The sequence below is a fragment of the Loxodonta africana genome, chromosome 3 (assembly GCF_030014295.1).
Source record: "Loxodonta africana isolate mLoxAfr1 chromosome 3, mLoxAfr1.hap2, whole genome shotgun sequence".
Lineage (NCBI taxonomy): Eukaryota > Metazoa > Chordata > Mammalia > Proboscidea > Elephantidae > Loxodonta > Loxodonta africana.
Window position 1 is genome coordinate 31,484,520 of NC_087344.1, and position 20,893 is coordinate 31,505,412.

Sequence of the window (20,893 nt, forward strand, 5' to 3'; positions counted from 1 at the left end):
ACTGCTGGTTCTGAGCAGGGGAAGGAGGGTGTTAGGGGCCTGGACTGGCCTCCAAGAGTTCCCAAGATCAATTGATTGATTTTGTTGCCCTGTGAGCTGAATGGGATGGAAGCCACAGGGGGAGGGGGAGATGGAGAGAGACAGAGATGTGGAGGAGGAGAAAGAGAGAACGGGAGGGAAAGCTGAAGAGATAGAGAGGGAGAGAGACAGAGAGGGATATACAGAGACAAAAAAATGACAGAGAGAGACACAGAGACAGGCAGATGGACAGAGACACAGTGAGAGTCAAAGAGACAAAAACCAAGAGACAGAGAGAGGATGATGAAGACAGAGAGAGACATAGATGCACAGAGAGACAGAGACACACAGTTACCTAGAGAGAGACCGAGAGAGGATGGCAGCACAGAGACCCACCAGAAGGCTGTGAGGGTGACCCATGGAGAACCTGGGGCTGTGGCAGGAGATGGGAGGGGCCTGGCGGAGACCCCATCCCTGGAGGCACACCCAGAGAGAAAGAAGAGGGAGCACAGAAGCCCCCTCCCACCTCCCCAGTCCTCCTCTGCCTTTCTCTGATGCCCCCACCTCAGACCCTACCATGTGGACCCCCCCAGGCCACCCTGGGCCCACATACTTACACAGGGCCATGTCATCAGGTTAAAAATGGAAATGGCTAGGGCCTTTCTTTCTTTTTTTTTTTTTTTTCCTTGAAGAAAATCCCAAGCCCAAATAAGGCGAGGGCCGGGGAGGCCGGTGAGCCGCCAAGTCTGTGACGGGGCGGGCGAGTGGCAGCTGGCCCGGCTGGGCAGGAGGCGGTGCCCACAGGGGTTAAAAGGCCGCTCCTCCACCCTTGCCTCACACTCAGCCCCACAGCCCCACCGCCACCATGGAGGCCATCAAGAAGAAGATGCAGATGCTGAAGCTGGACAAGGAGAACGCCATCGACCGCGCTGAGCAGGCGGAGGCCGACAAGAAGGCCGCCGAGGACAAGTGTAAGCAGGTGAGTTGTGCTGGGCCCCGCAGGGGCAGCCAGCACCCTCTCTGTGCTGGCTCCTGGGGCTAGGGCCAGGGTCGCTGGGGTCCTGTTGCCTGGGGCTGGGGCGGGGTGGAGAGAGTGAGGGGATCATTGTCTTCCCCAGAGGGAACCCCCGGGGCTTGGAGAGGAGGAGCAACTGGACCCACCATCACTGGGGACCATGGGAACCAAGTGGGTTTGAGAGAAAGGAAGGAGGGAGAGAGGAAGAACGTGTGAGCAAGGGTGGGGTGTTTGTGTCTGTGGGTGTGCAAGTGTGTGAGTGTATGTGTGTTGGGGTGAGGGGACCAGCCTGGGGTTGTGTGCACTGGGGTTGATGCTGTGGTGTGTATGAAAGTGTGTTTGCGTGTGTGTGTGTGTGAACACGTGTGTGTGTGCTTCGACTGGAGAGGGAGAGTGGTGTGGAAGGGTGAAGGTGACTGTTAGAACATATGCACACAAGGAGAGGTGTAAGGAGGGGCACAGGTGTGTATGTGCATGTGTGCAGAGGGGCTGTCAGTGGGGATGTGTGTGTAGCAGGAAGAGGCTGGGTCTGTGTGTGCGCTTGTGCAAAATTTGGCAGAAAAGTAATTGAGTGTGTCAAGGTGAGTGTGTGTTTGTGTTGGCCTCTGTGTTGGGTGAATATGTGTGTTGTGAGTGTGTTTCTCTAGATGTGTGTGTGAGTGTGCGTCTGCCAGGTGAGTGTGTGTTTGCATTGGAGTGTGTTGGGTGAGTGTGTGTGTCCAGGTGAATGTGTGTTTCTGCTGGAGCGTGTCTGTGTGTGTTGGGGTGTCTGTCTGTGTGTGTTGGGGTGTCTGTCTGTGTGTGTTGGGGTGTGTGTCTGTGTGTCACGGTGAGTGTATGTGTTGGAGAGTGTGTGTGTGTGTGTGTGTGTTGGGTGAGTATATGTGTTGGGGTAAGCGTGTATGTGTGTGTGTTGGGTGTTTGTCAGAGTGAATGTATGTTTCTGTTGGGGTATGCCTGGGGTGTGTGTCAGGGGGAGCGTGTGTTGGAGTGTGTCTGTGTGTGGTGGATGAGTGGGTGTTTCTGTTAGCATGTGTGTGCAAGTGTGTGTGTTCGACTGTTGTCTGTGTGGGGGAGTCGAGGTGAGAGTGTGTGTTGGGGTGAGTGTCTGTGTGCGTTGAGGTGGGTTTCCATGTGTGTTAGGGTGAGGGTGGAGGCCTGGGGGCCAGGTGGATGGAGACCTGAGGGTGGGCCTGAGAACCTCGGTGGTTCTCTGCGTCTCTAGGGGAGGCCTGCTGTCCCTGCTGCTGGCAGGCAGAGGGCAAGAAGGCCAGTCCCTCCTCTTCCATGGCCCAGAAGCCCACACAGGCCCTGGACACAGAGCTTGAGGACAAGATTCCAGAGGCTCTGGCAGTAGAGGCTCTCCAGGGAGCTAATGGAAGGGCAGAGGGCAGGAGCCTGGGCTGAGCAGAAGTCAGTTGTCCTGGGTCTAAGTGGCAGGAGCAGCCAGTGGGAGGAGAGAAGGGGTCCTGCCCCTCCTGTAGCACCCTGCTCCCCACAGGCTTCCCCATGCCCTGGTGTCAACCGCCCAGCCCTCAGGAGTGTCCAGGTCTCAGGTAAGCCCTGGGAGACACCCATGGTGGCACCAATGCCCAGCCCAGACCAGCCCAGGCCAGCCCTCAGGGAAAAGCTCTGAGCTCAAATAGGTCCCATTCAAATCACAAGTCGACCACTGGACCACCTGGAGGACCTGCTCTGTACCTCCGTGGTCCTGAGTGTGGGGCCAGTAACAGAGGTGCCTCCCCGGCTGCATGGAAGAATTAGAGGTGGCTGTGCAGGTGGAGCCCTTGGCCTACGCCTGGCACCTGGCAGAGTAAGCATTCAATCATTGAGGGTTGTTTCCTGCCCCGCCTGACTTCCCCGTTGGGTCTCCCATCCCCCTGTGTCCCAGGGCTGCCCTAAGAGCCTGTGACACATCCGCGCAGGCTAGCCCCACCCCAGCACTCCCTGTCACAAATTCCCTTCCCTAGCTAACACAGACGCCCATCCTGTGTGGGTCATGAGCTGTCAGTTTTTCATTCATCATTTGGCCTTCACCATGAGGGATTTAACCAGAGATTCAGAAAAAAGTAAGTTTATGGCCCTAATTCTCACTACAGTGTGAGTGACTGATATACCTTAATCTCCCAAGGCAGCCACATATTCAGAACAGAAGGGTCCTCTAAATCTTCCAGCTGGCTGTGTGGCCAAGGAGGTGCAGGCAGGCTCTCCAACCTCCTGCTGGATTTATTCTGTTCCTCTTTCTCACAAAGCTGCCTACTGCAGTGGACTTGGGCTGGAATCTCAGCTGGATGGTCCTCTAGCTCTGTGACTCAGGGCACATTGCTGCCCCTCTCTGAGCCCTCAGTGTTCTCATCTGTGAAATGGGGGCAAACTACACCTTCTGACGGCTTGGATGGAATTCAAGGCCTCCGGGCCCAAAGCATAAATCAGAGGCCCCGCACCCCTAGACGGCCAGTGCTGGCTGGGAAACAAGGCAGGAGGCAGTAGGGGACTCAACTGACTCAGAGTGGTTTATGCTGCAGGCAGCCAGCCAGCATGGGTCTGGAGGCCAGCCTGACCCTCGGGCACCCTGCAGCTATGTACCAATCCCAGCTCCGCCTGTGCAGTGTGGGAACGGGACAGGGAGGCCCAGCTCCCCCTTCCTGCCGCTCCCCTCCCAGGGCAGTGATATCCGCCACAACTGGCCTTTGACCCCACATCCTGCCTCAGCCCTGTTTGCAGGGATAAAGGTGTGCAGCCTTCTGACCAGTTTACAGATGGGGAAACTGAGGTCCAAGGGACAGTGACTTGCCTGAGACCTTGCAGAGCCAGGGCCAAGCTCTGCCTCCCAGGCTAGGTTCCGCCTTCCAGGCTTAGCTCTCCACACTAGCATATGCCTGGTACATGGAATCCAGACAGAAGGGACAGGAACCTGATTCATGCCACTGTTCTTTATTCTCATACTTAGCCTCCTTCCACTGCAGGATTTGGTGTGAGAGCATTTATTCATTCCACAAACTTCCCCTATACTCCCACTGTGAGTATCAGAGCCAGCCCCAGGCTGGGGGCTACTGAGGCCCAGAGTGACCTCAGCTCCAGGCCTAATTCTGGAAGAGCCCCCAAGCCAGGGGAGACACAGCCAGACACAGATGCCCCCAGCCTCAAGGCTCAAGGCTGGGCTAGAGGGAGGGCTGGGGCAGCCCCGAGCAGTGGTGAGGTCTCTGTCCAGGGCAGGGGGCATTGGGGATGGGGTGTCAAGGGTCAGTAGAAGCTCCCCGCCTCAGCAGAAGGTGGTGAGCAGTGGACAGAGCAAGCATAGTGCTCAAACTGCCAAGGGATCAAATCTCCGTTCTTCATGGCCTCGGGCAAATTCCTCCTTCTGAGGCTCAGTTTACCCTACTGTAGTAGAGGGGCTCAGGGAGATGGTATTTTAATGCGCCTGGTTCAAATGGTTTGCACTTGACTACTAAGTGACGCTCTGGTGGTGCAGTAGTTAAGGGTTACGGCTGCCAGCCAAAATGTTAGCAGTTTGAATCCACCAAATGCTCCTTGGAAACCCTAGGGGGCAGTTATACTCTGTCCTATAGGGTTGATATGAATTGGAATCGACTCAACAGCAACGGGTTTGGTTTTTGGTTTCACTAACCGTAAGGTTGGTGGTGTAAATCCACCCAGCAGCACCTCAGAAGAAAGACCTGGCGATCTGCTTCCGTAATAATCTTTACAGGCAAGAAAACTCTACGGAGCAGTTCTACCCTGCAACACATGGGGTCCCCACGAGTTGGAATTAATTCGACGGTAATGGGTTTGGTTTGGGTTTTGGCATATTCTAAATGTTCCATAGCCCCCTGCCCACCCCATCTCAGTTCCCACCCCAATGTTTCTGTCCAAACGTGGTCAGAAAAAGTCTTCAAGACCCCAACCCATCTTTCCACCCTGATGAGCCCAATGCTGAAAATTCTGCTCTCACTCTTACGTGTTATGACAGTGCTGTGCCAGGTGCGTAGCCGGTGCCCAGTAAAAGCCAAGCCCCACAGAACTGGAAGGAAGTCAGGTGACCCCAGGGGTGTCAGCTGGCCTGGGAACACCTGTAAGGAAACCAGCTCATTTCCCAGGCAAGGCGGGGGTTGAGACCGCCGTGTGGGGGCTTTCGTTTTGTAGATGAGGACACTGAGGCCAGAAAAAGGCACAGGGTCACACACACAGGATGGGAAGTCAGGCTTCTGGGATCCCTGCATGGAGGTCAGTGTCAGGCCCTGCAGATTCCGACTTTGGCCTGAGCTGTCCCACCCTCCTTGGGCTAGGCCCTGCTACCTCCCTCAGCCACCACGGACATCCCCAGAACAGGAGCCTGGGTGGCCCTTGAGACCTTTTACAGACCAGCCCTCCCTGCTCTCTGCAGTGCCTCAGCTAGGGACCACCACAGGACACCTCTGTGACTTCAACCGAACCTCCCAGCCCTGCCTCAGCTGCCACCCCACCCCCTCCCCACCCCACCCAGCTCAGCAGGACACTCAGCAGGCCCAGAGACAAGAAGCCCAGACAGGGGCCCTTTTAAGAATTTGTACCAATCCACACACAAACACACACAGTCACACAGCCCCTGGTCCCTTGCACCTGGTACTTTAACCTGATACCTTGCACCTGGTACTTTGTACCTGGTATATTCTGCACATCATCTCAGGTGAGCGTTGCAACCCAGATTCAGAGCTGGGTTTAGAAGCCGAGGGAACAGCAACTCTTATAGCGCAGCCTCTTCGGGGAAGAACAGAAGATAAGCAAGTAAGGGAGGGATCAGGAGGGCAGGCCCGGGGTGAGGGACAGGCTAGGGGTTGATGTACAGAAGTGCTGGGTTTAAATCCCACGCTGTGTGACCTGGGGAAAGTGATTTCACCTCTCTGGGCCTCCTGCTGAGAAGGAGGCAGGAGACTGAACACGGCCTGAGTGGCAGCTGTCTGCCCACCCTGGGGGACCAGGGGTCAAACCACCAGAGACACAGCTAGAGCAAGGCTGCACCAGACTCCAGGCTGAACTTGACCACCCTAGTGAGTGTGGCCAGAAGGGACAGGGAAGGCTCCCCAAGCTGACCTTTGACCTATGTGGTGTGAGTGAGTAGGGTATGGAGAGGTCATGCGGTCTGGAACCTGTATCCCCCAGACCTGAGCTTCTCAAAGGGGGGTGGCGTGGGGAATGGGGACAGACCCTCAGGATAAACGGAGAGGACTGAAAATTTGGGAAAGGGACATTTTTATTCAAACATAGGCAAATGTGCAAGAGTTTAAAAGATTTAACTTGGGCCGTCAAAGAAAGTGGTCTTTGAGGGGTTGGCCTCTTCTAGTCAAACCCCTAAAGTCTTGGATTGGGGGCGTCTGAGCCCCACAGCCCTTAGGGGGTGTTTTGGTGAGACAGTCTAAGAATTGATGCCTGAGGGCAATGGGGAGCCATAGATAGTTATAAGCAGAAGAAAGGCAGATACGTGGTTAGAAAGTTTCTGTGGCTGCCAGTGTGTGAGTGTGAGCGTGTGTGTGGAGAGAGGCAGGCCTACAGGGGATAGGCTGGGGATGGATGTGAGGGAGGGTTCAGGCCCAGAAAATGAGACCCCCTTTCTGCTTAACCTAGTATCATGAAGAGGCACCACCCCCTGAAACTGAGATGCAAAACTGGATGTATTTTTCTGGGAAATGTGTCGGGACTTCTATCAGCTTCCCGAAAGCTGTGCTCGATTCTGCAAGGGTATTGGGAACCCCTAAAAGGATAAGAACAGCTGGTCCCCAGGTCAGAGCTGCAGGGAGAATGGAGGCTGTGAAAATAGTACTGTTGCTGGAGTCAATTCCAACTCATGTCTACTCCATGTGTTACAGAGTAGAACTGGTCTGTAGGGTTTTTATGGAACCAGATCACCAGGCCTTTCTTCCAAAGTACTGCTGGGTGAGTCTGAACTGCCAGCCTCTGGGTTAGCAGCCGACCACAAACCGTTTGCGCCACCTAGAGGCCTTGAAAATAATACTAACAGGTAACATTTTTGAGCACCACATACTATTTGGAAACGCTGGTGGCTCAGTGGTTAAGAGCTATGGCTGCTAACCAAGAGGTCAGCGGTTCAAATCCGCCAGGCGCTCCTTGGAAACTCTATGGGGCAGTTCTACTCTGTCCTATAGGGTCGCTATGAGTCGGAATCGACTCGACGGCAGTGGGTTTACGTACCTTCGTGGTACAATGGTTAAGCGCTCGGCTGCTAAAGGAAAGGTTGGCGGTTTGAACCCACACAGTGGCTCCTCAGGAGAAAGACCTGGCGATGTGTTTCTGTAAAAATTATAGCAAAGAAAATCCTATGGGGCAGTTCTACTTTGACACATGGGTCACTATAAGTCAAAATTGACTTAACTGACAATGCATATTATGTAGAATTCCCTGGGTGGTGCAAATGGTCAAGCGCTTGGCTGCTAACTGAAAAGCTGGTGGTTCAAAGCCACCTAGAGACGATCTGCTCCAGAAAGGTCACAGCCTTGAAAGCCCCATGGAGTGGCAGTTCTACTCTGCACATTTGAGATCACCATGAGTCGGAATTACTGGAGGGCAATTAACAACATACTATTGTTTTCCCTGTTTTACAGAGGAGGAAACTGAGACCCAGGGAGAGACAGCGGGTTCTTGTGAACATGGGGGACAACCCTGCGCCACGGGGAGGTGTCCCCCAGGTTGACAAGTGCCCCCATCTGTCCCCAGGTGGAGGAGGAGCTAACACACCTCCAGAAAAAGCTGAAGGGGACGGAAGACGAGCTGGACATGTACTCGGAGAACCTGAAGGACGCGCAGGAGAAGCTGGAGCTGACTGAGAAGAAAGCCTCCGATGTACGTGCGCAGTAACGGGGGCGCGCGCGGCAGGGTCTACAGGGTCCAGGGCCGGAGGGCGCGCCGGAGGGAAAGGAGGAGCATTCCAGGCGCTTTCTCCAAATATGTCTCGAATCGGGGCCTTCTCCAGCAGCTGCGGCCAGCGGTGCAGACGTCAGGCCCGCCCCCGGGGTGTGACGTCGCCCCGGCCGCGCTGACCTCACCCCGACGGCGGCCGGGCCGGGGGCGGGGACGGGCGGGGGCTGCCGGCGCTCCAAAGGCTGGCGGCCGGGGCGGCGGTGCTGCAACGTTGTCTAGCCAAGCCTGCGCCCCGCGTTCCGCCGCGTCCCGCAATGGCCGGCCTCAACTCGCTGGAGGCGGTGAAGCGCAAGATCCAGGCCCTGCAGCAGCAGGCGGATGAAGCGGAGGACCGCGCGCAGGGCCTGCAGCGCGAGCTGGACGGCGAACGCGAGCGGCGAGAGAAAGTGAGCGCGCGGAGCCCCGCCACCCCCGGCCCTGCGCCCCGCACTCCCACCGGGACCCCGCCACCCCCGCCCGGGCCCCGCCTCCCCAGCATCCCCGCCCCGGCGCCTCCATCCCTTCGGCCCCAGGAATCCCAGTCTGGCGCCCCGCGCCTTCTGGGACCCCGCGATCCCCTCCCGGCGCCCCGCCCCCGGGACCCCTTCCCAGTGCCTCTTGCCCCGGACTCCCCGCCTGGCGCCTCCCGGCCCGGGCCCCGTGATCTCCGCCCTGGCACCCCCCACGGGCGCCCCCCCAGAACCCCTTACCCGCCCTGCCGCCTCCAGCCCCGCGCCCCCTGAAGCTGCGTTCCCCGGGGACCCTTCCCGGCGCCTCCAGCCACGCACCCGACGCCCCCCACCTGGGACCTCCTGCCCGGCTCCCCTTAAGAATCCCTTCCGGCGTCCCGCGCCCACCCCGGGGTCCTCCGCCGCGTGCTCCCCAGGTCTCCTGCCGGAGATCCCCGCCCCGGCGATCCCCTCGTCCCCCGGCCCACACGCCCCGGGACCCCTCGCCCCCGGGCGTCTCCTGCCCCGCGCCCCTCCTTTCTTCCTTTCTCTCGGTGCCGCCCGGTTCCCGCGCTCAGCGCCCGCGGCCCACTTGAGCCGCCTTCGCGCCCTCGGGCCCCGCCGCAGTCCCCCACCGGGGCCGTAGCCGAGACCCCCGGTCTGCCGCAGTCCTCCCTCAGGGCCCGGGGAGGGGGCGCCACAGCCAGGCGAGGCGGGGCCGGGGAACGGGAAATGGGGGGAGGGGCGGGGTGCGCGACCGGGGTAGGGGGATGCTCCTTGCGCGATAGGAGCCCGGCCTGGCCCGGGGTGGAGAGTGGGGGGACGCTGAGCTGCTATTGTGTGGGGCAAGGCCGGTGGAGCACACTGGGGCGGCTCACTTTCTGGCTCTACAGCTCTGCCGGGCTCCCACCGAACTTTCCCGGGGCGCGGCAGCGACGTGTCTGCCCTGGGCGGGCGGGGGGGGGGGGGCGCGGGGCGGAAGTGCTGCCTGAGCAGCCTGCCGGGCCCTGCAGGGACCAGGGACCGGGATACTAGCTAGCATGGAACTCGCCACCCACGCTCATCTGTGTGTCTGCTGTGTGCCTGCGCAGCATGCAGTGGGGCCTGAGGTATAAAGGGTGAGGAGAGGCTTCGACTCCCCCTCACCGTCGCCACCGCCCCCTCATCATCCCCACCACCTCTCAGCATAGAGAGTGGCCACACCTATAATGGGGAGACACCTGGATTCTAGTCTCATCTTACCTAGCATACTACCTAACACCTTGTCCAGCTCTGTAGTTGACCTCCTGGAACCTATTTCCCCACCTGTAAAGTAGGGGTGATAATAGTGCCTACCTCATTGGGCATAGATGAGGACCCCAGCATGGGGGTGGGCACATAGTAGGTGCTCAATTAGGGCTTTTCTCCTCTCCCTTTCTCCCGGGAGTTCACAGCATAATGGACGGGGGGTTGTAGGGACACACAAATGAGGTGGGGGTGTGGTTAGTGTTATGGGGGTTCTCTAGGCTCTGTTATGGGAACATGGCAGAGGGAAGGAGGTCTCAAAATGGAGGATGAGTAGGGTTTTAAAGAATGAATAAGAGTTTCCTGGGACAAGGGACCTCAGTGTGCAAAGGCTCAGAGGCAAGGAAGTTGGGGGGATGGGAAGCCAGGGGCCCTGGAATCTGGGGCACCAGACCTCCAGGTTGGGACCCAGAAGGAGAAGAGGAGTTTCGAGGTGTATGGACAAATCCCGGAGAGCACCCAGGCCAGAAGCCTTCTCCTCCCCAAACTGCTGGGCAGTTAATCCTGTAAGGCTGCTTTGGCCAGAAGAGGCCTTAGAAAACTGTGTGTGCCTTAAACAGTAGCTGGTTTGGCCTCTTTCATATACATAACCTCTGTCTGATCTCATCCCAAGTCATGTCACAGGAGGACAATTACTTCTGCTTAAAAATGGCCTTTAGCTGTGTGCCAAGACTTAGTAGTAATGGGACAGGCCAGTTGGGAGGAAAGATGTGCTTGGAAAGTTTAGGACTTCTTAAAAACTTCCCTTTACAAACCGTGCTTCTCCTGGGCAGGGGAAGCTGGGGAAGGTTTCTGGGCAAAGGAACTAAGCCGAGAGACAAAAAAAAAAAAAAAAGCCTCTCTCGGCTGGAAGAGAAAGCCAAGAGCCGGCGTGTGGCAGACTTCTGGGGCAGCCTCCAGACAGCTGGTTTCGTTTAGATTTTTGTGTGATTAACCGACATCTTCCTGTTCCTTTGCCACATGTATCTAGCGAGCCTCTTTTACCTTATAAGGGAAATCCTTTGTAGAGTATGGAAGGCTTTGATTGCAGGAAGAGGTGGAGCCCTAAATGACTAGCAGTGACAAGCATTTTTTCAAAAATATGTATATACATACATAGGCATATATGGTTAAGTGCTCAGCTACTAGCCGAAAGGCTGGTGGTTCGAACCCACCCAGACGTGCCTTGGAAGACAGGCCTTGTGATTTGCTTCTGAAAGGTAACAGCCTTGAAAGCCCTATGGAGCAGTTTTACTCTGCACACATGGGGTCGCCATGAGTCAGAATCGACTCAAGGGCAACTGATAACAACTAGTTTGGTTTTTTGGGTTTTATTTATTTTTTTTTTTGGTATGTGCCAAGTACAATGCCACGCCCTTCAGTTATAGTCCTCACAGCAGGTGGGAGAGTAGAGAGGCTCAGAGAGGTCCTACAACCTGCCCATTGCCACGTGGCTACAGAGTGGCAAGACCAGGATTCTAACCCGAGTCCTGTGTTTATACGTTCTACCATGGTACCTTCACTGTAGATGAAGACACGTTGCAAAGCCAACAGCACCATTCAGACACAGCTTCTGTGCCTGTAACAAGGTTTTCTTTCCTTTGCATACCTTTTTGTCCAATCCTCCATTCCCCCTCCCCCACAACTGTATAGCCAACATTTAAGTGAGACTCCCATATTCTTTTTTTTGTGTGTGTGGTGCAAGTATACACAATAACACATTCACCGACTCAAGTTTCTACATGCTCCATTCAATGGCATTGATTACTCTCTTCGTGTTGTGCAACCCATACCCCTATCTTTTTTCTAATTGTTCTACCATCATTAACTTAAACTCAGTGCCCACCCAAGCAAAAACTCCTCCTTTAACCCCCACTCCCACCCCTAAACCCAGTGCCATCGAGTCAATTCCAACTCATAGCGACCCTATAGGACAGAGTAGAACTGCCCCACAGAGTTTCCAAGGAGCACCTGGCGGATTCAAACTGCTGACCGTTTGGTTACCAGCCGTAGCACTTAACTACATGCCACCAGGGTTTCCTGCCCCCAACCCTGGAAACCACTAATTAACTCACTGCTGTTGAGTCGATTCTGACTCATAGCGACCCTATAGGACAGAGTAGAACTGCCGCGGAGGGTTTCCACTGGTTTCTGTATATTTGCTTATTTCATATAAGTGAGATCATACAATACTTGTCTGACTTATTTCCACTCAGCATGATGTTTTCAGAGTTTGTCTGTGTTGTGGCACGTATCAGGATTTTATTTCTCTTTAGTGTTTTGGGGGTTAGTATTTTATCGTATGTATAGACCACGTTGTGTTTATCCGTTCACGTGTGGGTGGACATTTGATTTGTTGCCGCTTTTTGGCTGTTATGAAAAGGGCTGCAGTGAACATTGGAGGACACGTTTCTGCCTTCACTTCTGGGTGTACACCTGGGAGTGGAATTGCTGGATCGTATGGTAGTTCTATGCCCGACTGTTTGAGGAACCCCCAAACTGTTCTCCACAGCGGCTGTACCATTTTACATTCCCGCCAGCAATGGAGGAAGGTTCCAGTTCCTCCACAACCTCACCAACACCCGTTTTCCGTTTTTTTGTTTTTTTTAAATCCTTGCCATTCTAACGGGGGTGAGGTGGTATTTCATTATGGTGAGGCTCCCATATTCTTTTTTGTTGTTGTTGTTTTTAACCACTCAGTGATTCCTTTTCCAATTAAATTTTTCTATGAAAATATACACAGGAAAACATACACCAATTCAACCATTTCTACGTGTACAATTCAGTGGCATCGATTATATTCTTTAGGTTGTGCCACTTTTCTTGATATCCTTTTCCAAATTATTTCACCATCATTAGCACAAACTTACAGCCCTCCTAAGCTTCTCATTTAACCTCTCAAGTTGCCGTTGTCAGTTTGATCTCATATGTATAATTCTTTAAAACAAAAAAAGTGCAAGGTATTCTTTTACAATTCAGCTAAACTATTGTTTGTTTGGTTTAAAGAATGACTTCAGGGGATAGTTTTGGTTTAAGGTTTAAAGATTTCCTCAAGGCAGCAGTTTCAGGGATTCATCCTGCCTCAACAGCTCCAGGAAGTCTGAATTCAATGAGACTTTGAGGTTCTGTTCCACATTTTCCCCCCTTTTGATCAGGATTCTTCTACAGAATGAGGCTCCCATATTCTTGCATTTATCTGCCCTTCACATAATTGTGAATAGACCCTCTATGGCAGGGTGAGCCAGGTTACCAATGGGCTTGCACTTTAGGAACTCTAGCAGTCTACCCACTGTGCTTTTTCAGGGGCCTTACCATTTGGGTTCATTACAAGTTTTTGGATAGGCCAGCTCTGTTGTCTCAGAGCCCATGACATGCTCCATGTCTCTCTTCTGGTTCTGACCTGACCTCCCATCCTGTGCTGGGGCACACACCTTTAGTTATTGAGTGACAGATGTTCCCTGGCATTTTGGGAGACAATCATACTGGAACTTGACATTCCCTCTCCAGACAAGAGCAAGGATGCCTTACTGCCTGGGTTCCTGGTGGGCTTTGGTGAGGGAGTGTGCTCGCTGAGGGAAGGGGCATGGTGTGGGGGGCGGGGGGTGGCTCCCACTACTGGCATTCCTGTTATTTCTTAACCTGGCTGCCCTCTGCCCCCTCTCTCCAGGCTGAAGGTGATGTGGCAGCTCTCAACCGACGCATCCAGCTTGTGGAGGAGGAGCTGGACAGGGCTCAGGAGCGCCTGGCTGCGGCCCTGCAGAAACTGGAGGAGGCGGAGAAGGCTGCAGATGAAAGTGAGAGGTAAGGATGCCTAGGATGCAGTGGCATCGGCGTTTGCTTCTGGAAAAAAGTGGTCATACGGCTGACCTCCCAGAGCTGGGGTGAAAGTCAGTGAGATCTGCATTGCACACACACAAAACCAAACCCGTTACCATCGGGTTGATTCCTACTCATAGAGACCGTATAGGCCAGAGTAGAACTGCCCTGTGCAATTTCCAAAGAGTGGCTGGTGGATTCAAACTCCCAACCTTTTAGGTAGCAGCCAAACACTTAACCACTGCCTTAAAGGCTGCATCTGGATCCCAGGTAGCCCCCAGACTACTGGGATGAGAATCTCACCCAGTGGCACCAACCCCTGGGTGTTATGTCCATTTAGCCTGATCATGTTCTACACACAAGACAGGTACCTGGTTTTGGCAACAGTGAAAACTGTTTTAATTACTCACAGACAGCAGACAACAGGAATAGTTACCATGATGAGCAGTCCCACCCTGGTTCAAAAGCTGTCCGGGTGAGGCATGCTCTCAGGCAGGGCTTTAGGCAGTTGGGCAATGTCTTAGTCTCCTAGTGCTGTTATATCAGAAACAGCACAAGTGAGTGGCTTTAAAGAGCAGAAACTTATTTTCTAACTGTTGAGGAGGCTGGCAGTCTGAATTCAGGGCACCAGCTCTGGGGGGAAGGTTCTTTCTGTCAGCTCTGGGGGAAGGTTCTTGTCTCTTTCAGCTTCTCTTCCTTGGTTTCTTGGTGATCTCCATGTGGCATCTATCTTCCACCATCTGTGCTTCTTTCTTTCTGTGTCAAATCTGCCCCTTTTATATTTCAAAAATGACTAGGTTTAACAGCCTCCGCTAGCATGAGACCAAAAGAACTAGATAGTGCCCCACTACCACTACTGACAGTTCTGATCACAATCACAGTAGAAGATCCTGGACAGAGTGGGAGAAAATGTAGAACAAAATTCAAATTCATAAAAAAAAGACCATACTTACTGGTCTGATAGAGACTGGTGGAACCCCCAAGACTATGGCCCTTAGACACCCATCAGACCTGGAACTGAACCTGCTTCTGGAGATCACCTTTCAACCAAACAATAGACAGTCCTGTAAAGTGAAAATAACACTGTGAGACCAAAAGGGCAGCACTTGCCCGAAAACAAAGTTCAGAAGGCAGGAAGGGGCAGAAAAGATAGGCGAATAGAAATGAGGAACCCAGGAAGGAAGTGGGTAGAATGCTGTCACATTGAAGGGATTGCAACTAATGTCGCAAAACAAAATGTGTGTAAGTTGTTGAATGGGAAGCTAATTTGCTCTGTAAACTTTCACCCAAACTACAATAAAATGTTCAAATAAAAAAAAAAAGTGATTAGGTTTAGGCACACCCTATGCACATATGGCCTCATTAATATAACAAAGAAAACTCTATTCCCAAATGTTATTACATCCGCAGATAAAGAGGTTTGGGGGGACAGAAGGAACGCTGGTGGCGCAATGGTTAAGCACCCGACTGCTAACCACAAGGTCAGCAGTTCGAACCAGCTGCACGATGGGAGAAAAGACCTGGCAATCTGCTCCCATAAAGATTACAGCCTTAGAAACCCTATGGGGCAGTTCTGCTCTGTCCTGTAGGACTGCTATGAGTCAGAATCAACTTGATGGACAACAATGACAAATTCAATCCACAGCAGGCCGTGACCACTGTTACGTCAGGGACACATGCAAACCAGGGCCGTGAATGCACTCAAGACTGACAGCGCTCACCTCCGTGGCATCTGCCATGCTCAGCCAGAAGCAGGGCTGTGTGTCCTCCTGGCGGGCTCTCTCTCTGGCATGCTTTGGCACAGGCCTGAAGGACTGAGGGTGGATTGTGTGATTCACAGAGCAGAGGACTCTGTGTGGTAGCCAGTGGGGTCCTCTGTGGTGACAGCATGGGCCAGACAGTGGTCAGAGCCTATCTGCCACGTGAACACACCAGAATCCTCACTGGGCCCATCCACAGCGGCCTTCTAGCATAAACTCCAAATGAGTCATTTCTTACTGTGCTGTTGGGACCGTAAGCTGGAGATTCAAAAGCAAGTAGAGACTTGAGTTGTTCAAGTGGTGTCTTAGTTTCCTAGATCTGCTGTAACAGAAATGCCACAAATGGGTGGCCTTAATGAGCAGAAATTTATTTTCTCACAGTTCAGGAAGCTGGCAGTCCAAATTCAGGGCACCAGCTCTAAGGAAAGGCTCTCTCTGGCGGCTCTCGGGGAAGGGCCTTGTCTTTCAGCTTCTGTAAATCTGGAGTCCTCAGTTCCTTGGCCATCTCTCCATGGCATCTGTCTCCCCTCATTTGTGCCTGCTTCTCTGTGCCTCATCTCCTCTTTATATCTCAAAAGTGAGTAGGTTTAAGACCTCCCCCTACACTGATACGGCCTCGTTAACATAACAAAGAAAAATCCGATTCCCTAATGGAATGACATCCACAGGTATACCCATTGCCATTGAGTCAATTCCAACTCGTAGCCACCCTACAGAGCAGAGCAGAACATAGAACTGCCCTATAGGGTACCCATGTCTAATCTTTACGGAAGCAGACTGCCGCATCTTTCTCCTGTGGAACACGTGGTAGGTTCAAACTGGTTAGCAGTGGAGCACTTGACCACTGTGCCACCAGGGCTCCTTCCATGTGTACAGGGGTGAGGATTTACAACATATATTTTGGAGGGACACAATTCAATCCACAACAAGTAGAAAAGGTTTCCTGCAATGGAAGAGCCAGTGCCAGGGGCATGGACCCCAGTGCAGGCTTCTGCTGGCCATGTTCACAGTCAGCCCAGCCCAGGCAGATGTCTCACTTCAAGGATCTCCCTAGTGGCAGAGAGCCTGGGAAGGCCACTCACAGGTTTGCACAGCATCACCAGAGGTCTTTGGTGACACATGTGTTGGAGACCACTGTGTTTTGATAGGTCCCTGGGTTGCATCGATGGTTTGCACTCAGCTACTACCTTAAAGGTTGGTGGTTTGAAGCCACCCAGCAGCTCCATGGAATAAGGCCCTGGTGATCTGCTTCCGTAAAGATCACAGCCAAGAAAACCCTATGGAGCAGTTCTACTTGGTAACATACGGGGCTGCCAGGAGTTGGAATTGACTCAACAGCAACAGGTTTGGGATGTGGGGTTTTTTGTTTCTTTTTTTTTTTTTCTTTGGTGAAAAGAGTTCTGACACGGAACTGAAGGATTCAGATTCAAGCCCTCCACTGCCACTTACTATGCGAGCAGGTCGCTTTGATCTCCAGGCACTGCAAAGTGCTTCCCAAGAGTCAGTGTGCTTGCTCTCACACCAAGGGTAAGGCCTTGTGCAGGACTAGAGGGTGTGTTGACAGTTAGCTGAGCGTTGTGTGACAGACCAAAGGGACGTGTTGGAGTCCAGCAAGAAGTCTATGTTGCTCCACTCTGGGCAGGCTCCACACATGTTGATATGTTAACCTGGATCAGCCTCTTTGAAGTTCTCTAATATCTGAAGGTGTCCTCAGGAGGTGCAAATAGTTAACCACTGGACTACTAACTGAAAGATCGGAAGTTCAAAAGCACCCAGAGGTGCACTGGAAGTAAGGCCTACCGAATTGCTTCTGGGAACCAGCCAGTGAAAGAAAACCCAATGGATCCCAGAGGTTCGATCCACAGCCAATTATAGGGATGATTCAGGACTGAGCAGCATTTCATTCTGTTTGCATGGGGTCCCCGCGAGTCAGAGCTCACTCGACAGCAGCAAACAACCACCACAAACCTTGAGCTTGACCTCTCTGTGCTAACGCACCTTTTTCACAGGGTGGTTATAAAGGTTGAGGCACGTAGAACAGTGCCTGGTAATCAGTGAGTGCCCTAGAGCTGCTGTAACACAAAGACCAGAGTAAGTGGTTTTAAAGAACAGAAGTTTATGTTCTCACAGTTTAGGAGGCTGTTGTTGTTGTTAGTTGCCATCGAGTTGATTCCGACTCATGGAGACTTCATGTGTGTGTCATCCAGAAACTCCTAGAAGTCTGAATTCAAGGCACCCACTCTATGGAAAGCCTCTCTTTCCGTTGGCTCTGGGAGAAGGTCCTTGGCTCAGCTTCTGTAGCCCCAGCATTCCTCAGTTCCTGGCGATCTCCACGTGGCATCTGTCTTCCCTCCATTTGCTTTTTTCTGTGTCTGTGCTGTGGAGCCCCTGGGTGGCACAAACAGCGAAGCATTCAACTACTACCTGAAAGGTCAGCAGTTAAAGCCCACGTACAAGCACCTCAGAAGACAGTCCTGACAGCCTGCTTCTGAAAGGTCATAACCTTAAAAACCCTATGGAGCACAGTTCTACTCCGCACACATGGGGTCACCATGGGTTGAAACTGATGCAACAGTAACTAACAACAACTCCAGTGTCTACGCTGCTCGTTATAACTCAGGAGTGATTAGGGTAGAGACCCACCCTCGTTAACATAACGAAGAAAACCCAAATGCAATTACATTCACATGTATAGAGGTCAGGATTCCAGCATATTTTGGGGGCACAGTTCAATCTCTAAGAAAGATCGGAGATGATGTTGAAATGCACAGACTTGGGGCAATGTGAGAGTGGACGGTGGTCTTATGAAGTTGCTCCTTGCAGAGGCATGAAGGTGATAGAGAACCGGGCCATGAAAGACGAGGAGAAGATGGAAATCCAGGAGATGCAGCTCAAAGAGGCCAAGCACATTGCTGAGGAGGCCGACCGCAAATACGAGGAGGTGAGCAGGGCTGGCGGATGGCAGCAGCAGCAGCAGGAAGTGGGGAGGAAACGGGTCTGCTGATAGAGAGAGCCCAGGGCTGCTTAATAGAAACTCTTGGTTAGGTCAGCTGTCCTTCTGCAGCCACATCTGTTTTTCCAGAGTTGGCCACTTGGCCAGAAAACCATAACTTCCACAGGGCCAGAGGTCCTGGGGAGCTCTGTTTGGTGGAAAAACCAGATAATCAAACCGCTCTTGTCTGTCACCTGGATGTTTTGGCAGCACAAACCAAAAAAATGCAAACCCGTGGCTGTCCAGTTGATTCCAACTCATGGTGACCCCACGTGTTACAGAGTAGAAGTGCTTCCTAAGGTTTTCTTGGCTATAATCTTTACGGAAGCAGATCACCAAGCCTTCCTTCCACGGAGCCACTGGTTGGGTTCAAACTACCCACCTTTAGGTGAGCTGCTGACCACAAGGGACCTTTGGGCTGCACAGTGTGGCTAAAATCAAGATGCATGGTCCTCGGCCACAATCTGCAGACCAGAAAAGCCCAGGCCCTCTGGTGCACCACCCTAGCTCAGCGCTTCTCCCCTTCCTCGTATGCCTTACTCCTGGGGCGTAAGGGTGAGAATTTACATTTTCTCCAGGAGTCAGTGGGTGGTGCAAATGGTGAACAGGTTCAGCTGCTAACTGGAAGGTTGGAGGTTCAAATCCACCCAGAGGCACCTCAGAAGAATGGCCTGGCAATCTACTTCCAAAAGATCAGCCATTAAAAGCCCATGGAAGGGAGCCTCTGGGTAGCACAGATGATTAAGTGCTAGACTTCTAACAGAAAGGTTTGCAGTTTAAACTCACCTTGTGGCATAGTGGTTAAGTGCTACGGTTGCTAACCAAAGGCTTGGCAGTTCGAATCCGCCAGGCACTCCTTGGAAACTCTATGGGGCAGTTCTACTCTGTCCTGTAGGGTCACTATGAGTCGGAATCAACTCGATGGCACTGGGTTTGGTGTTTTTTTTGTTTGTTCAAGAGGCACCTTGGGAGTAAGTCCTGGCAATCTGTTTCTGAAAAGTCACAGCCTTGAAAGCCATATAGAGCAGTTTTACTCTGTTACACGTGGGATTGCCATGAGTCAGAACCTCTGAAGAAACTTAACAGCAACTGAAAAAAAAAAAAAACAGGCCCCAGGGTTGAAGAACCAGCAGGAAGCCCCACACTGTAGATGGTTTGGGTCTGTGGCTTTGCTGTCTGCATAGGGGCCTTTGGGGGAAGGCCTCCTACAGGACAGGGGTGTCAGGGATCAGTCTCAGTCGAGCCTTTCTGTCTCCACAGGTAGCTCGTAAGCTGGTCGTCCTGGAGGGCGAGCTGGAGCGAGCAGAGGAACGTGCAGAGGTGGCTGAACTGTGAGTGGCAGAACCGGACGGGTTGGGGTCTGGCCTGGCTCATGGGCGGGAGCAGGCGGGAATTGCCTGTGGTAGGAACTGACTCTGGCCAGGGTCTCTGCTGAAGTGGCTGAGCACCTGGGACACCCTGCTCGGTCCCTCCTCATTGCCTCTATGGGTGACAAAGAGAAATGGTACCTGTTTATTCTTGCCCTGGGAGACGTTGCCCACGTGTGAATTGTTCCTACAAAGATGTTGGGGAACTGGCGTGTGTCTTCGTTTGCTAGAATTGCTGTAACAGAAATACCACAAGTGGGCAGCTTTAAAGAACAGAAGTTTATTTGCTCACAGTTCAGGAGAATAGAAGTCGGAATTCAAGGTGCCAGCTTAGGGCAAGGCTCTCTCTATGGGCTCTGGAGGAAGTTCCTTGTCTCTTTTCAGCCTTGGAGATCTTTATGTGGCATCTGTCTCCCCCATCTGTGCTTCCTTGCCTCTGTGCCTAATCTGCTTCTTTTATATTGCAAAAGTTATTAGCTTATTAAGACAGACCGTAGTCTGATATGGCCTCATTAACACGACAAAGAAAAACTCTTTTCCCAAATAGGATTATTCCACAGGCATAGGGGTTAGGATCCCAACACATATTTTGGGGGGACACAATTCAGTCCGTGACATTGTGAGAGAGGGGTGGTAGGAGAGAACCCCACAGTCCCGTTTTCCTAAAGAGGCTTTCTCGGGAGCCCGTCCCACCCCAGCAATGTCTACATGCTCGTCTCCTCGTGTCAGTGTTTGGCTGTGACACATTCCTGGGGAGAGTGAGAAGCCTGACCAGAATCCAGCAAGCTCCAAAAAATGGAAGGCCTCCCCTGTTGGCAGTGGCTGAGGAGCCTGGCTCCGAGTGCTTCCCGCAGTGCTGAGAGAGCTCTCATTTCACAACCCGTCCCAAGTCTCTGATTGCTGTCTCCCAACCTCCTGTCCTCGGTCTCGTCCTTATACCTTCTGGGGTTGGCCTCATCAATCATAGATTTCACAAGGCCATGTTGCCTCACCCTTGGCAGGACCCCAGAAGCCCTTTACAAACCTCTCAAATATTCCCAGGCTAGCCGCGCCTTGGCCTGGTATGACTGGGGTTTGATAAGTACACAGCCTTCCCTCTCAGAAAAATCCACTAAAAATGTTTTCCCACATTCCTTCTGGGGGCCCATTGTGAAAACTTCTTCTGGGAGAAATTACTTGCTCCGAGGGAGGACGAGTCACAAAAACCCTTTGTCTTTGTGCAGAAAATGTGGTGACCTGGAAGAAGAACTCAAGAATGTCACAAACAATCTGAAATCGCTGGAGGCGGCCTCAGAAAAGGTTGGTTGGTGGTGACTACTTTT

The 20,893-nt window shown here is 52.9% G+C and overlaps 1 protein-coding gene across 2 annotated transcripts in view; it reads left to right on the forward strand.

The window, feature by feature from the left end:
- The first annotated feature begins 844 nt into the window (after positions 1 to 844).
- TPM4 (tropomyosin 4) overlaps positions 845 to 20,893 on the forward strand; it is a 30,307-nt gene continuing 10,258 nt past the window's right edge. Inside the window, exons 1-6 of one of the 2 annotated variants that reach the window (XM_003413042.4) lie at positions 845 to 997; positions 7,742 to 7,867; positions 13,304 to 13,437; positions 18,036 to 18,153; positions 19,465 to 19,535; positions 20,795 to 20,870. In XM_003413042.4, the coding sequence (XP_003413090.1) occupies positions 884 to 997; positions 7,742 to 7,867; positions 13,304 to 13,437; positions 18,036 to 18,153; positions 19,465 to 19,535; positions 20,795 to 20,870 (639 nt within the window). In that variant the 5' untranslated portion in view covers positions 845 to 883. Of the gene's footprint in view, positions 998 to 7,741; positions 7,868 to 8,150; positions 8,332 to 13,303; positions 13,438 to 18,035; positions 18,154 to 19,464; positions 19,536 to 20,794; positions 20,871 to 20,893 lie in introns of those variants that run through there. The other variant, XM_064280901.1, reaches the window with a different exon arrangement.